The sequence below is a fragment of the Chiloscyllium plagiosum genome, chromosome 28, assembly GCF_004010195.1.
Source record: "Chiloscyllium plagiosum isolate BGI_BamShark_2017 chromosome 28, ASM401019v2, whole genome shotgun sequence".
In the NCBI taxonomy this organism is placed as follows: Eukaryota; Metazoa; Chordata; class Chondrichthyes; order Orectolobiformes; family Hemiscylliidae; genus Chiloscyllium; species Chiloscyllium plagiosum.
Window position 1 is genome coordinate 41,699,310 of NC_057737.1, and position 17,267 is coordinate 41,716,576.

Below are 17,267 nucleotides of genomic sequence, written 5' to 3' on the forward strand. Positions count from 1 at the left end.
GTATTAATGATAAGGAAAGTGAATGTAGTATTGCCTAGTTTATGGATAATACAGAAGTTGGTAGGAAGGCAAATAATGAGAATGACACAAAGGTTACAGACAGATATAGATAAAGCAAGCAGACAATTTTTGGAAGATAGGATATAATGAGAAGAAATAACATGGGAAAATGTGAGGTTATTCACTTTGGTAGCAAGAAAAGCTGAATATTATTTAACTCGGGAAGGACTACAGAAAACTGTAGCACATGGGGATTTGGCAGCCCTTGTGCTTGAATCCCAAATAGCTAAATTCCAAGTTCAATTGACAATAAGGGTAGCAAATAGACTTCATTTCAAAGAGAATGGAGTGCACAAATAGGAAGTCTTGCTAAAACTGTACAAGTCTCTGGTCAGACTCCAATTGGAATATTGTGAACAGTTTTTTCTCCCCTTTCTTTAACATACATTGGTATTGGAGGCAGTCCACAGAAGATTAACTAGGTTGACTCCGGGGATGGACGGACAGATGTGTTTTCTGATGAGGAGAGGTTGAGTAGGTTAGATGCGTATGCGTTGGGAGTTTATTGAAACATACAGTGCTGGACCATTCACAAGGGGACACGAAGGGCACAATCTCTAAAGTAAGGGGTAGCCCATTTAAGAAGAAAAATTGCTCATCTCCGAGTGTAGTGAATTTTTGGAATTCTTTACTGCAGAAGGCAAGAGACTAGATTGTTAAGTTTACTTCAGTCTGAGAGATTTTTAATCAGTAAAGGACTGAAGGGTTATGAAGATAAGGTAGGAAGACCATCAGATCAGCCATTATTTCATTGGATGCCAGAACAGACTTGATGGGCTGAATGGCCTATTTCTGCTCCTACATAGTTCTGGACAGGATACATTCTGAAAGTCAGCTTACTCATAACATGCAACATCAGGTTTTTAAAAGATTATTAACACTAACTTGCTCCATTGCAGTTCCAAATGCCCTCTGGTATTTCCTCATTGACGGCCCTGGGTTGTATGGTATAGTCCACATTACAAATATATACTGTCTTAACAAGACACCCACAGATGCACAATGGCAAAAGGAGCCAGTGAGACACATGACAGCATCTGATTCCCAAATGAACAATAATAAAGTCCGGATTTCTGTAATGCTTTTAATGTTGTCAGAGACAAATTACATGATAGATGTACAACATTGAACAAGATACTGTTAGGCTATTCAGAACCAGACAAATGAAAACTAAACCAGGGAAACAGAGATCATGCACAAACTAGTAATTCCTTCCAACAATTTAGAAAATTTGAGATGGGCGCACCTGTGTAATATCAAATTGAATGTTCCCTCACTTCATATCACATTGCAATCTACCTTCATTAAAAACTCTTGGTGCTTTATACATGAATTAGAATCTTTCTGTAGAACAATTAATGCAATTGAGAATTTCACATGACATATTAGGGCCACTGAGACAACAGTGCATTTGACATATATACATCTTTCAATTGGCAGCACACTGAGGCAAATAGCATTCACACTGAACCCTTGTAAGAAAGTAGTAATTAAGTAGCAGCCTGGCCTTGTGCAGATTCCCCAGAGCTTTCAGTTGGTAAGATGACTTTCAATTTGGGGAAGGAACAGCAATGTTACATGCATTAGGGACTTTCACCTGATCAGTCAAATTGGTATTGCATTGCATTGCAGGAAGTATGCCAACCGAGCAACTTGCCCTGATCTTTTCACAGGGATTACAGAGTGAATCAGTCAGGATCAGCAGCATACCAGGCAGCCCTTACTTAACCACAGGATGCACAAAGTTAAAACTAACAGAAAAGTACACACAGAAGTACAGGGCTGAGCTGCAGGGTACACAGCCCAAATTTGACCATCCATTGAGTGCATGGATTGGCAGGCTCTCCCAGTTTAGTTTAGGACTGGCCTAATTTAAACCAATGTTGTAGACCCAGATACTCTACGAATGAATGTTCACTGGGTTGTTACAATTCCCATTTTTCAATTAAGGCAGAGGAACCAATCCAACCTACTCAAACACTAAAGTTTAAAAATATATATGAATGTATCTGTATTAAACTTAAGGTGAATGGTTTATCTGCAAGTTTCACCTGTGAGCAGTCAAGATCATGATGCTGCTGAATGCATTGCACTCCTACCATATCCCACTGCTCGTTTTACAGTTGAGATTAAAGTACCCCATTTTAACAAACTCAACTGGCATAAGTATGACAGATTTGCCCTATCCTATACTTGGACAAACCTTTTCACTGGGAGGAGACAGGTTGCCAAATTTCCCTCCAAATGTCTGGAGATACCTCCCTGCCAATTTGCCAAGATCAGGTGGATTTACTTCTCCTGATACATTCATACTCTTAAAAGTTTCCAGTAACTTGGCTTTTGGTCCTTTGGTTAAAAATACTCATTTGACTTTAAGTTTTAAAAATCTTGGCACTAATTATCCTGGGTCTGCTGAATTCCAATCCCTAATGCATCTTTCTACATTTCTGTCAACTCTTACTAGCCACTAAGAAGCACAGTCCCTTCAAAGTGCAGGAATGAATAACTTCACCTGGGCCAGTCTGCTCAGGAAACATTGAATTTTGCTCTGACTAGGTGATGCTAACACCACCTGCCTGTTTTAAATTACAATGAAATCGGCTCTCTTTGCAAATTCAATTTGCTCGAACTGAACATGATCTGTGAAACTACCATTTCCTCAGAATTCAGCTGTCACTTTTTATTCCTGGGCCTGTTCAGCTGCCACTGGTCAGAAAGTGATTGCGTCCATTACATTGTGATTTTGAAAAAAACCTGATAATTCTCTCCTTGCAAATTAAAACTGTAAAGTTTCGTATGTATTACCTGTAATTAGGCAAAAGCCAGAGATTAAAAAATTGCACTTCCCCATGCCATTTCTTTTTACAGATAACCTTTTATTGACCATTTTCTATCTAAATGGCTATTGAATTCGAAACATTCCCCTCTCAGCAGCTCAGACAGAATCCAAATGTATTTCCAGACATCTAATGGAATTGTCAGTAAGTGCAGAGATTCTGCTACTGCACACAATGAAAGTAGCCATGTAAGCAGCTTTTTAAAAATTCATGAATGCAAATCACATAACAATGCCTAACTTATAATAGATGTTATTGCAAGACAAATGAAGACATGAATACTTTGTTTAATCCAAATCCATCCAGTTCACTAGTGTCCTTTAGAAAAGGAAATCTGCCATCTTTACTTGATCTGGCCTACATGTGACTCTAACTCCACAGCAATGTGGTTGGCTCTTAACTGCCCTCTGAGCAATTAGGTTTGAGCAATAAATGCTGGCCAAGCCAGTGAAACCACATCCCATGAATGAAAGAATAACTACAAAAACAGCACGCAACCCCTTTGCCATTAAGCAACGGCTTAAGTTTGCACGTAGTGATTCACATTAAAAAAAACCGGTTAGTAATACAAGGAATGGTAAAGTGCTCAGCTGGAACAAACTGGGGCAAGTTTAGAAATTAAACATTCATCAATAAACCTACTAAGTTAACACAGAAATCAGGAAAATGCAGTGCAGGGAACAGGCAGGCTACACAGAAGCAACAGTCCCTTTCAGACGGGGGTCACTGTGCATCAATTCCAAAAGGGACTGTGTGATGCAACATGGTGGCCATGTACAGCAGACAGAAGTTAGGTGGAAACATCAGTTCACGCGGCTGAGGGGGCCGGATTACATTAGTAAATTGTAAAAACAACTCCAGTGATTCTAAAATATTGAAAGAAAGTGTTTCTTTCTGCGATAAAGTCATAGTTTTTGTTGTAAAATCCCTACTTGATCGATCAGACAGTGATTCTGCATCATTGTTGAATTACAGGAACAGTGACTGACAATTAGTACTTCAGTCACTAGTTACCTTCAGAACTATACTTCCCACTGCTTTCATCTGCTACTTGAAGAAGAAATATCAGTTTCCGGTTAAATTAACGTCACTCTTAGCTTTTGGAGAGCTTCAGGGATCCATTCACTTTTGGACCTAATGAGATCTTATTGGGGGGGGGAGGTTTACGAATAAAACTTAAAAATTATAAAAGCCACCAGGACATGAGGTCATCGTGTAGCATATGAATGCAAATTCAGAATAAGTAGAAGAGCTGAGCAATGGTGAGACACTATTCAAGGTGAGAGCAGAGAGAGAAAAACAGTTATTTCTGTCAATGTGAACCAGCTGTCAGGATATCCGAGACAATGGTACTGGTAGAGAAGTCACCTGTCTGTCCCTCTGCTACAGAACATGAGGGGGAAAGGTGAATTTAAATGGGGCATTTTCTTGCCTGTTTACTTTGGGAATCGATTGTTAAAAACAAAGTGCGAGTTATTGTCTTCCTTGATGCGTTCACCAATGTTGCATTACGTACCTGGTATGAGTAGCAATATACAATAAAATGTATTTTGAAAACACACAAACACGTCAGCATTCTTGACAGATTACAGATGGAGAACTTTACCAAAACTGCACGTACAACCAAAATGCCAAATTTGAGATGTAGCCGTGCTTTGCCAGTTTTATTTTCCTTAACCAAGGAGACGGAGAGGTGCTCCGTGAAAACAGTCAGAGGTCTCTGTTTCAGTGCCATGATGCTGAATGCAAAGTTCTGTTAATAAAATGATGCAGCCTCATAATCGCCTTTTTAATCAACATGTCAAGCTGACAGTGCAAACTAATATTTAGAGATTCTGAACAGCTAATCTGTGCTTCTGCTAATACGTGCTATCGGGTGACTGGATGTACATTCCCAGGTACAGCGGCTCCAGTTAAAATTTCAGATCACATATTGCCTTTGATGCAGACTTTGCTACTGTTTAATGTACAAACCCTTGCTTCATAAAAGTTAAGTTAGCTTTAGCCAAGACGACAAAATTCCAACTTCTTATCAAGTCACAGAGAAGACTCCATAGTAAATGGCTCATCAGAGGCAACAATTTCACATCCCTGTTTGTAAGTTAGAAGTTAGGTAGAAAATCGCTAGATCAAAGTACAGTGTATTTTAATATCTTACAGGAATTTTTTAAGCAAGAGTTTAAAAAGCTTTGCATGCATTCTGAACTCAATGGATAGGGAAGGCTCAGAGTTCAATGCAATCCCAACACCTTCACCCACACCACTCACCCAACGTTTACCCATTCCCCCTCCTTTCCTCTCAAAAACTGAGATTTCGTGAATCAAAAAAAGTGATAAAGGCAGCAATTGCGAGCTACAACAAATAAAACAAAAACAATTGATTAGGTCACAAAATTGTTCCATGTAAAAGGTGGTGTTGTTTTCAAAGTTCTAACCCAATATTTTCCTGCAATTTGGTTAATGGTTTTTTAAAAATTACAAGATAAATAGTAGGCGCTGGGTAGAAATTGAGTGATTGGTGTGTTGCAGCTGACCTTATAGGCAATTGCCATCGTAAAGGAATCTCTCGGAAAAGGATTCTGGAATTCAGAGTAACTTTAAAAAGGCAGCAATGGAAAGTTTCTAAAGTAAAGTTTTGGTATCAATTCTGGAGTAGAGTATTTAATAAAGCACAAAATTAGTTCCCATAAACAGTTAAAGGACATTTTAAGAATTTCTTTTCAAATAAAAAGAATCATTGTCTCTTTGTTTAACATTACAAATCTCTTGCATTGACTGGTGGAGGTCATCAGCTGGGAGTTGCTGATAGTTGATTCACCCATCAATGAACAGATAGGTGCATAATACATCACTGGAAGCATACTGCCCCCACTTCCAGTTTAACTCCAGACATCAGAAGAGTAGCGGCCTTTTGTCATCAGTTTCTTCACATAATCAACAGCCTGCTCTTGTGTCATTTCTCCCAGTTCAGCGACAATGGTGTAGAACATATTCTGGACATCTCTTGCCATGTTCTTTGCGTCACTGGGAAAAAAAAACAAATTTGTATTCATATAGCTCCTTCCACCTCTCTCGGGAATTTGCAGAGCACTTCTCCAATTAGCTTTTATTTTGGAAGTGTAGTTACTGTCGTGATAGAGAAAAGTAGGCAGCCAGTTTGAACACAGTGAGGCCCCACAGTCAGCACCACAATAATGACCATAATGCTGACATGAATAACTATTGTCCAGGCTATCAAGAGAAATTTCTTGCTACTCTTAATGGTTTGGACTCTACATTAAAATTAGCAGTGAAGCTATCAGCATGAATAATTACTTTGCAGTAAATGACCATTATGATGCAGGAGGACATTTGACACACTGATTCAAGCTGGTTTTCCATACAACAAACCAGTCAATCCCATTCCATCACATGGAACATAGCAACAGGGGTGACTCAGCCCATCCACTTTTCTTCAATATTTAATTAGATTGTTGCTGAGCTCCCACAATGCCACTTTTCTGCACTATCTCCTTAGGCAATTAGCTTCCTGGAATCTATTAATTTCTATCTTGAATCTGTTCAATGAGTGCCTTTAATTAAGAGTCTATAAACCACAGAGGTGATAAAGACATGTTTTCAATTGAATCCACCGTCTGCTGTGACAGGATTTGAGTCCAGGTCCCCAGAACATCACCTGGGTCTCTGGACGAACAGTCCAGTGATAATACCACTAGGTCATCATCTCCCCGACTCATACTTAAGATCATTCCAACGCTTTTATCTCCTAGCTCCTGACTGTTCATTTCAAGCCTTTTCTCAGCTTTGGTTTCAGAGGAATCAAACACATGGAAATTGACACAGGCGCTATTTCTCAACTGAAGCTGATAAATGAACAATACAGTTCTGTGTAACATATCTGAAATGCTGCCCGAAATGTGTGCTTACCCACAGATGTAGATATGGGCACCCTCCTTCTGGATTAGATTCCACACATGCTCTTTATTTTTCTTCAGCAAATGTTGGACATAAACCTATGGGTACATGACAGAGGGGAAAAAAAATAATTACTTGAACACATCTCTAACTGAAGGAGGCCTTTGGCCCATTGCTCTGTTTAAAAACCCACTGAACGTCTGATAGCAGGCTACAAAATTATTCAACTTACTGCTGCCACTTGCTCATCTGGACTCATTTCTAACCCACATTCAAAAGTGAAAAACATTTCAGAACATTTGATTGGAGCTTCACTAAATACAATCTGACACTAAGTCAAAAGAGATATTAAGATGAATTAAGAACTTGGTCAAGTAGTCAGTTTAAAGGAGGGTCTTAAATGAATAAGAAAGCAGCAGAGAGATTTAAAGCTATCAGCCAGACTGTGCGATGAACTGCTTACTATCATCAATCTTGGACTTGTTTTTGCTTAATTTCTGTTCAACCATCGCCATCACCCCACCAGCCACCATCTCCCCATGAAACAAACCATTGTATCCCCATTTTTAATAAGGGATAATGCTCAGAATTCATGCAAGGATCCCATTAATTTGCCCCTGAATCAAGAGCCTTGTTTTTTTGGACTTGGCACTACAGCACTGCCATCAGGCACTGCGGGACTTTCCTTGAAACCTTTCTCTTCCCCCACTTCCTCAATCCCAGAATGGAATGCAGTGCTCAGGATGTGTCCTGACCCATACGTTCAATTGCTTCAGCATGATAGCCTCCTTGTTCTGGCAGTGAAATTCCAAATTACTTTCAAAAACCCTATTGACAGGGGAAGAATTTGACAGCTCCACCAGGCAGGGGCATAGGCAGGAAGGCTATAGAATTCCTCAGATAGTCTTCTAACCCAATCAAGAGCTATCTGAAATTTTACAGAGGGTGGAGGGAGGCCATGGGCAGCCTGCCCACCCTCATCCCAATTGGTCAATGAATGCCCGGTTGCCATTTTGATAGGGGGGGCGGGGGGGAGAGAGCCATTGCAGCATAGTCAGCACAGATGGGGGAAGTGAAGGGCACCTTCCTCAGGACCTGCTTTCCCAATCAGGCCACTACACTGACTGACCTGTCCATCCAAATCTCCTCACTTTATCTGGTCCAGAGTTTCCAGCATTTACGAAGTTGGGGACTGCTTTACTTTTAAAAAATAAATTATCTTGAGAGCTGGGTGTCACTCGCAACGCCAGCATTTGTTGCCCATCCCTTGAATGGACTTGCATGCTAAGCAATTTCACAGCGCAGTCAAGAGTCAATGACATTGCCGTGGCCCAGGAGTCACAAGACCACCAGATAGATCATATCAGATCCCTTCCGTAAAGGATTCAGGGAATTAGACTGGTTTTATGGCAACTAATTCTAGTTTTATTGTCACCTTTAGTGAGACTAGCTTTTCCAATACCATTTGAAAGCCAAGTGCAGATAATTACACTAATTGCTGAGGCTCTACTCAATAGCTCCAGGGGCTTGGTGGTCAGATCCAATTGCCCCAACTAAATGATATCCCAAAGTTGAATGTAAATTTGTTGAAAACAAGATTGGATCAGTCAAATGTTTCAATTTTAAGTAGCATCCACCGACTTTTCAACTCTCAATCAATTTTGTGGAGATAGATAAAGAATTGATCAAAAGGGAGAGCTTATAGATTTAGCAGAATACCGCTTCATTCTTTTTTATCTGAACAATCTGCACTGGGATGATGACGACATCAGATAGTTGTACTAACTATCTTAGGGATTGGTACAGTGCAGAGACAGCACCAATCCCTAAGATAGTTAGTACAACCTCAGATTAAACTTTACTCATTATCGTCCAAACACTGGTCAAGTATTTCAGTTAGAGCTGATAGACTTCAAAATTTCCTAAAACCATGAATTTGTTCCCCCTTTATCTCTTCCAACGTAAATTCAAATCTTCAAAATAGTCATTTTTCAAAAGTGCAATCGGTTTGGTATGTATCCAATTATCGTCATGTAACATCAGGGTTTTTCTTGATGTGGGAGAGAGGAGAGAAAGAAAGATGTAGTCCATATATCAGGGCTCACCTTCTCTGCCTGGTCTCTGGAGAACGCTACGTTAAGCTGAGTAAGGACACCAGCTTTCTGATACTGCTCCAGCTCTTCCTGATATAGATAATCCTCATTCTGATGACGACAGCCATAGTACAGCACAGTCTCTCCAACTTCCTTCCCTGTCAAAGAAAGTGCAACAGTCTCTTACTGCTTGAGCACATTCACCTTTGTGTGAATACATTGTAGGGCAAGAGTCAGTTTGGAATTTTTACGGGTGGGGAAAATCAAGCCGTAGAAAGGGAAGCCTTTTTCATCAAACAATACTTCAGGGTTAGAATTGTGAGTGAAGGGACAAGACTCATTTTATGGAGCTACAAAGGCTGAACAGCAAGAAACACCAAATATATCTTTGAAAGTCTGCTGATAGGAGGAAAGGCAGAATGTGGAGGGCAAGGTGTTTCATTGTTTTAGGATAATTTGGGTGTGGAAAAGCATCTACTGCAGTCAGGAAATTATATTGACAAAGCATGACAAAACAGGCGATTATAGATTAGGATTGTGCTATTTGACGAGATGGATCAGGATTCAAAAAAAAAGGAATGGATGCAGAATTAAAGGGTAGAACGCTCCTTTTCCATGGGGTAACATTTAGGATTCCCCATTTCTCCAGCAGTTATTCATCCCATTAGTGTCTGCAGGATGGAGGCCCAGGTAGGGAAATACAGTAGGGTATAGTGTGTTATGGAATCCTGTTGCTCTAGAAGATAGTGGCTACTCTTGATTCAAGATGATGAGAGGCCTTCTACTGCTAAGTTTAATATTAAATAAGAATCAGTTGTAATTCAGTTAGCCAATTTGTAAAAAACATTGTTCGTTTTTGTAGTAATTTTAAAATCCTGAACCAGAATCCAAACCCTGGATGGTGTCTTTGCCTAATGCAAAATTTCAAAACTGGTGGGAACTGTTTATAGCTTTGGCCATTCAGATGTTCATCTGTAGCACAATGGGCTTGGTAAAGCCACCTGTTTTCACAGAGGCAATGCCAGCATAAGTAAATAAAACAGCACTGGGTCCAGGAAGCCAGGAGTGCTAAAGAACCCCAGTGCCCTAGGGATCTTGTCTCAGTTCAGCTGCTTTCTAATGGATGGATTTACACCAATGAGCCTAACCTTCAGGAGTCTGGATGTTAAAGTAACCACGCAGAGCTTTCTCATTGCACAATCAATGAAGGATAATGGGTACACAGTGAAGGAAGGAACACCATTTATCACCTCGGTTCCTATGGCCCTCAAAGAAGCAGTGAGGCACCTTTGGGAAAAGGAACAGTCCATGACGTACATGCACAGCTACAGTGCTGTTTGGGAGGGGTTACACATTTTACTACAGCCCAGAAATGGAGGTGTACTAGTTTCTAGGTGACAAAGTACCTGCACACTACTAGCCCTGTGCATTGAAGATTTTGGAAGCAAACACCTTGGGCCATTGGATGGAGTGGCCATCAAGCAGGCCATTTAGTTCTGGACGGCATTGAGCTTCGGGTTGAGCTGGGACTGCACACATCTGAGCAAGTGGAGAGTACTCCATCACACGTCTGATGTATGGCTTGAAGATGGTGGAACAACTTTGAGGAGAGGGGAGGGGAGTGACTCACAGCAGAATTCTGGGACACTCTTACAGCCACTGTGTATGTGCAGCTCATGGAGAAATACAGAGCTGCCGTCAAGGGAGATGAGACGACTCTGCCATGGTCTAACATGGCCATTGCCTGACACTTGGGCGGCACTAAAGTTACCTGCCACTTAGCAGTCCAAGTCTGGACCTTAAGACTTTCTTGAGTGCAGGAATTCTGAACAACCCCATTACTGACCATGTATTGTCCATATTTGAACCAAGGATAGCCACTTTGATTATGCAGCTCACCCTCAGTCTAAATCATCTGCGCCAATTTTAGAATTGGCACCCAGCTAAGGCTATGCTGCTTAAAATCCAAAAATAATATATTCAAAAATTACAGTGTTACAAATGCATGGTGCTAAGGCCTTAAAATGAAAATGAACCTCTAGAATCACCAGCAACAGTATGTTCCATTATCATACCTTGCAGGATATAGACTATACATTAACTGTGATAACTAGAACTCTATATGTAAAGGTGGAGAAAAAGGGAAAATTTTAAAGCAAGGTTTCAAGAGAAGTAGAAAGAGAACTTACAGAGTACTGAGGGGCCCGGACAGAGTGGACGTGGAGAAGATGTTACCACGAGTAGGAGAAATAGGACCCAAGGGCACAGCCTCAGAGTGAAGGGACAACCCTTGAGAACTAGGATGAGGAGGAATTTCTTCAGCCACAGGCTGGTGATTCTGTGGAACTCATTGCTGCAGAGAGCTGTGGAAGCCAAGTCATTGAGTGTATTTAAGACAGAGATAGGTAGGTTCTTGAGTGGTGAGTGGACCAATGTCTACAGGGAGAGGGCAGGAGAATGGGCTTGAGAAACATATTGGCCATGATTAATGGTGGAGCAGATTGAAAGGGCCAAATGGCCTAATTCTGCTCCTGCAGTTTTACAGAAATATCAAGGTCAATACATAGAGTCTAAACAGAAGCATCAAAACAGAAAAAAAAGAGAGCGCACTCCAGGCACCGTTAACCTTGGAAGCATTATTTTGTTCTTCTACCTTGTTGCTTCAGCCAAGCCCGTTCCTGAATAAAGCCAACAAAGGGAGCGATGCCGGTGCCAGGTCCGATCATGAGGATCGGTGTACTGGGTTTGTAAGGCAGCCTGAACTGAGACTTCCGCACGTACATTGGGACAATGGGTTTGTGATCATTATCGGTTGGTATTTTATTACGCAGCCAGGTAGTTGCTACGCCCCTGTTGATGCGGCCTGCTTTAGACATGTACTCCACTACAACCGCACAGATATGAACGGAATCAGTATGAACCTAAACGGCAAAAAATACACATTACTAAGTTGCAATACTAAATCACCGCCAATTAATGTTTCTTTACAGACATGTTTTCATAAAACAGTGATCTCTCTCAGAATTCTTTTGACAGAAATATTTGTTTCTGTAACTCTCACACCAGATCCAATACTGGAGCTCAGATAGGAGACTGTAGTTATATTTCACCTCAAGTCGTACTATTGCTGCGCATGCTAACACAGCTATAGGAGAGTTAATGGATTCGGATTCCTTGTCCTATTCTGAATGGCACAGTTAAGGCAAAAGCTTGCAGGCTGCTGGGATTTCCCTTCCACAACTCCTCACCCCTCTCTCCTGACAGGTGACAAAGCCTAAAGATGGATATCAAAAGGGTGCACACAACCCATCCTCAAAGAGGCAGGCAAAGCTGAACTGTTTTATCTTCAATAAAAACCAAAAGAACGGTGGATGCTGTAAATCAGAAACAAAACCAGAGGCTGCTGGAAAAGCTCAGTAGGTCTGGCAGCATCTATGAACAGAAAAGGTGTTTCAGGTCTGGTGACCTTTCCCCTTTTGTTTTTGCTTTATCTTGCAATCTGCTTACGTTTTATAGGACAAACTGATGAACTAAAGACAAACAAGCTGATACCAATAGCACTGCAGAATAGGGGCTCAACTTGTCACCTGTCCTTGGAGATCTAGTGGTATCATGCGTTGTTCCCATTAAAAAAATGGTCAAATTTCACTCTGACACAGATGACCAGACCACAGAATAGCAATTCATCAGTTAAAGAACAATCACTGAACATATATTTGGCAGAATTTTCGATCAGAAACTAAAATGATATGTGTGTTTACTTATATTATGGTTAAGATCATGTTGCAAGTGGTTACATTATTTGGATGAATGGTATTTATTTGGCAGTGCTTCTCAATAAGTCTCACCTTTGAAGATGAAGCAATAGAATAATAGCGAGCCTGTAACCGTGGCAACAGCTCACACAGATGGTCGATAGGTGGACGGAGAGACTGCAAATCTTCTAAGATGGCCAGAATGTTCCTCCTGTCTTCCACCACCCACTTGAGGTATTGCGACTGAAACACAACATAGAGACATCCTTACTATAAAAAGATTGAAGTGATCACCTCACTTTCACCAATTGGAAGCTATTCTATTAAGCAGTTATCAGCATGTGCTCCCCCCTGTCTTGTGGGACAGCAGATTATACCATAGGCACACCACACTGCTTAACAAATGTTCAAAACGAGTCAGAAAAAAACTCTGTGGCCTTTTACAGTCATAGAGCTGTACAGCACAGATCCTTCAATCCGACTCATTCATGCCAACCAGATATCCCAAAATAATCCAGTCCCATTTGCCAGCATTTGGCCCATATACCCTCTAAACCCTTCCTATTCATATATCCATCCAGATGTCTTTTAAATGTTGTAATTTTACTCAGCCTCCACCACTTCCTCTGGCAGCTCATTCCATACACACACCACCCTCTGCAGGAAAATGTTGTCCCTTAGGTCCCTTTTAAATATGTCCCCTCTCACATTAAACCTATGCCCTTCAGTTTTGGCCTCCCCTACCCAGGGAAAAGACTGTGTATTTACCCAATCCATGCCCTCACGATTTTATAAACCTCTATCAGATCACCCTTCAGCCTCCTACACTCCAGGGAAAAGAGCCTCAGCCTAGGGCAGCACAGTGTGTCAGTGGTTAGCACTGCTGCCTCTCAGCACCAGGGTCCCAGGTTCGATTCCAGCCTTGGGCAACAGTCTATGTGGAGTTTGCACATTCTCTCCGTGTCTGTGTGGGTTTTCTCTGGGTGCTCCGGTTTCCTCCCGCAATCCAAAGATGCGCAGGTCAGATTAATTGGCCATGCTAAATTATCCATAGTGTTAGGTGCATCAGTCAGAGAGAAATGGGTCTGGGTGGGTTACTCTTCGGAGGGTCAGTATGGACTGTTGGGCACTGTTTCTACACTGTAGGGAATCTAATGTAATCTATTCAGCCTGTCTCTTTTGCTCAAACCCTCCAACCCCAGCAATATCCTTGTAAATCTTTTCTGAACCCTTTCAAGTTTCACAGCATCCTTCCTATAGCAGGGAGACCAGAATTGAACACAGTATTCTAAAAGTGGGCTATCTAACATCCTGTACAGCCACAACATGAGCTCCCAACTCCTATACTCAATGCTGTGCTATGCTGTGCCGGACTGTGAACATGTACGTAATAAAATTCTCCACAATTTACTGACCCCACAGAAAATAATCCCACCAGTAGGTATTGAATATGCATTTATTTAATAAAATTCAGCCTAGTCTCTATGCAAGAGCAAGCCACAAGAGAACAGAAGTGGGATTCTAGCGATGTATGCATGTATGTACGTATGTAACAACTTTAACACCCTAAAACATCAGGAGGCTTGACAGAACTATTAACAGGGAAAAAAAGACATGAAGCTACCTCTAAATATAGGTTATCCTAAATTGGCCAAAGGGATAGGTTTTAACAAGATAAAGGAGGAGAGAGGGATGATGAGGCTAAGAAGGTTAGGAGGAAATACCAGATTCTGAGGGCTGGATCGAAGGCAAATGTTTATAGTGCTGAATAAAATGGAAAAGCTCGTGCGAGAGAAGTAATGCACAGGAGAGAAGGCACAAATAAATCACATAGTGGATGGTCAAATAGTGTCGTGCAGGATTCATGTTACAGGGCTCGCAATAAACACTGGTGTCTTTTACCTTTCCTTCGGGGGAGGATGAAGCCATTTTCCGAAGAAATTCTTGCTCTTTGGGATCCGACGCGTACTGGGCCAGTTCATAGAGAACATTAGTGCGTGGAGGATTGGTAATATCCAGATAATGTGACAAAGCTGTTCGGTATGTAGTTGGACAGGGGAATGGGTGCCTCTTATTGGACTCCTCTAGAAGCATACAACACAATAAAGGGAAATTAATGACACACTGGAAAGTGCACTTGTTCAGCACTTCCATTGTAATGGTAATGAAATAATGATATGCACTTGAAGCACTTGAAAGATAACTGATCTCAAAACAAAAAAAAACAAGTCCCACTTGTAGGTAAGTTATTACACTTCCCCAAATTGAGGATAAGTTGCGCGCATCTCTTTATTTTATCAAAGCTCACTAACCTACCCTAATTAGCATTAGCCAAGCGCCAGGCTGCACAATGCTTGTTTATATAGTCAAGTGTCTAAATAGATTCCCAGAGAAAGACTTTAAGAACCTCTTATAGTGACTGGAAGCACTGATTTCAGTAATTTTGAACAGATTGATGACAGGGTCGCTTGCCTTGTGAACTCTTGACAGCTTACTTCAAATGGTTTATATTTAAGCACAATTGAGAACAGACCTTTCTCGGGTAATTACAAAATGAAAAATAAAATGCTGGAAGCTCAAGGAAATGGGATTCATAAATGCCACTGCCGTTAAAAAGAAACACTCTGCTAATAGCAATGGAGTAAACTTCACAGTAATTCATTTTTAAATTCCACAGGTGGCACGATTATTAAATTAGTAGCCTCTTAATTAAATTACAACAACGTACACAGATCTGAGAATTTGTAAATGACATCAATTGAAGTTAAACAAGCGAGAGGCACAGGTTACTTCAGCACATCATTATTACCAGCGATCAGCCTGTTTGGACACATTATGACGCACTGTCACGGTATGGGAGTTGAAGCCAGATCCTTTGGCCCAGAGGCAGGAACACTACCACTGCACCAGAACAGGCCTCACTTCAACACTAACAGACATTTACCGACAACAGCTGAGGAGATTTGATCAGTAATGCTTCATTTTGTGAATAAAAATCTGCCTCAAGCAAAGGCCTTGGATTCTCCTTTAACCATCAGTGGGGGAAAAACTTCAGACTGGAATCACAGCCCCTTCTGCATCAATTGAACACATTCAAAGTAAAGCATGCTGGTATCTAAGTGTTTAACAGTCCATTATTCAACACCAAATATTATTTTGTTTTTCCTACTCACACCCTTTATTGTATGTGGATGTTCATTCATTACTCACCATCAAGATTTTTTAAGGAAAATATTACATCCAGGTCTGCGTTTAATATTTTGCCAATTTCACTAACGATTGTCAAATCATTTGTGGGGAACACAGCCACGTGATCTCCACTTTCATACCTGCAACGGAAAAGGGGGAATAAAAGACACCAGATAAGGGTTTTAAACCAGTTGGTCCTGTGCATTACCATCTCTTTAACTGGCCATAAAAAAAAAAATCAGATCTCGCATGCTCTCACATTCCCATATGGCAAAATTAGCCAAGACACTGCCTTAACTCCTCATTCACCCACTGACATGATCTTCTTGGGCAAGCTTCCCTGTGTACAACTGTTTATCCTCTTTTGATTTTCCTCTCCTCAATTGAAGTTTGAGTTCTCAATTACATTGAACAGTTTATAAGTATGCCTGTGATGAGAGAAAACCTATGCAATAAACATGGTGGTGGTGGTAGTGGTGATGGTGATGGCTGGAGGCTGGAAAACAAAATGGCATCAGTTTATTGTCCGTATGTGTTGAATTCAATGTTGAGTCCTGAAGGCTGTAAAATGCTCATAAATGAAATGCTGTTCCAGCTTCCATTAGCACACTGCTGGAATAGCAGGCCTAGGTTACAAATGTTTGCATGACAGCAAGGTGGCAAGTTAAAATAGGAAGTGGCTGGAAGGTCAGGAACATTCTTGCAGAGGGAGGGGGTATTCCACAAAACCTTCACCCAGTCTGCACTGGATGTACAGGAGAGGGCATGGTGAGCAGCGAATACAGTAGACTAGACTGAAAATTGTACAAGTAAAATGCTGCTTCTCCTGGAACAGGAGTTTGGGGCCTTGGACAGAGAGGAGGTAAAGGGACAGGTGTTACAACCTCTGCAATTGCATGGGAAAATGCCTTCACAACATCATGACCCACTCCTCTGTCACTCCCAACACCATGGAAAAGACAAGGAAGTTGTTCTATTATAAACTTCAACTCCTTAACCCAGTTTGACTGCTACTTAATAGACTCTCGTTACACTTGATAACACTCAAATACATAAGAAACTCGATTATCCGAAAATCGGATTATCCAAAGGAGATCTCGAGGTCCTGATGGAAACAGTACAAAGATGGGTTTCCAACAGTGATCGCATCTTTTATTTATAGTGATTAAACAGGCACGGTCTCCAAATGACTGACTACTCTCCCTCCCCACGCTTTCCCTGGAGTGCTACACAGGGGTGTACCTTAAACCCCTCTACCATTCCCAGATAATCCGACCTACATTGTCCTGTACAGGGCAAAGATTGAACCTGTCAAAAAGATGTGTGTGGGTGTGTGTGTGTACACGCACTTGTGCTATTTGGAGACTTACCCCACAAAGGAAATTGCAGACTTGTTGTTGGTGTCTCGTCCAGCTGTC

The 17,267-nt window shown here is 41.2% G+C and overlaps 1 protein-coding gene across 6 annotated transcripts in view; it reads right to left on the bottom strand.

Annotated features, from left to right (window-relative positions):
- Positions 1–1,130: 1,130 nt before the first annotated feature.
- Positions 1,131–17,267, bottom strand: part of LOC122564141 (NADPH--cytochrome P450 reductase-like) — a 74,720-nt gene continuing 58,583 nt past the window's right edge. For all 6 annotated transcript variants that reach the window (XM_043718760.1, XM_043718765.1, XM_043718762.1 and 3 more), the window contains exons 10-16: positions 15,871–15,989; positions 14,563–14,744; positions 12,754–12,903; positions 11,559–11,826; positions 8,918–9,063; positions 6,825–6,910; positions 1,131–5,921 (exon numbers count right to left, since the gene is read on the bottom strand). In XM_043718760.1, coding sequence (XP_043574695.1) covers positions 5,777–5,921; positions 6,825–6,910; positions 8,918–9,063; positions 11,559–11,826; positions 12,754–12,903; positions 14,563–14,744; positions 15,871–15,989 — 1,096 coding nt within the window. In that variant the 3' untranslated portion in view covers positions 1,131–5,776. The remainder of the gene's footprint in view (positions 5,922–6,824; positions 6,911–8,917; positions 9,064–11,558; positions 11,827–12,753; positions 12,904–14,562; positions 14,745–15,870; positions 15,990–17,267) is intronic.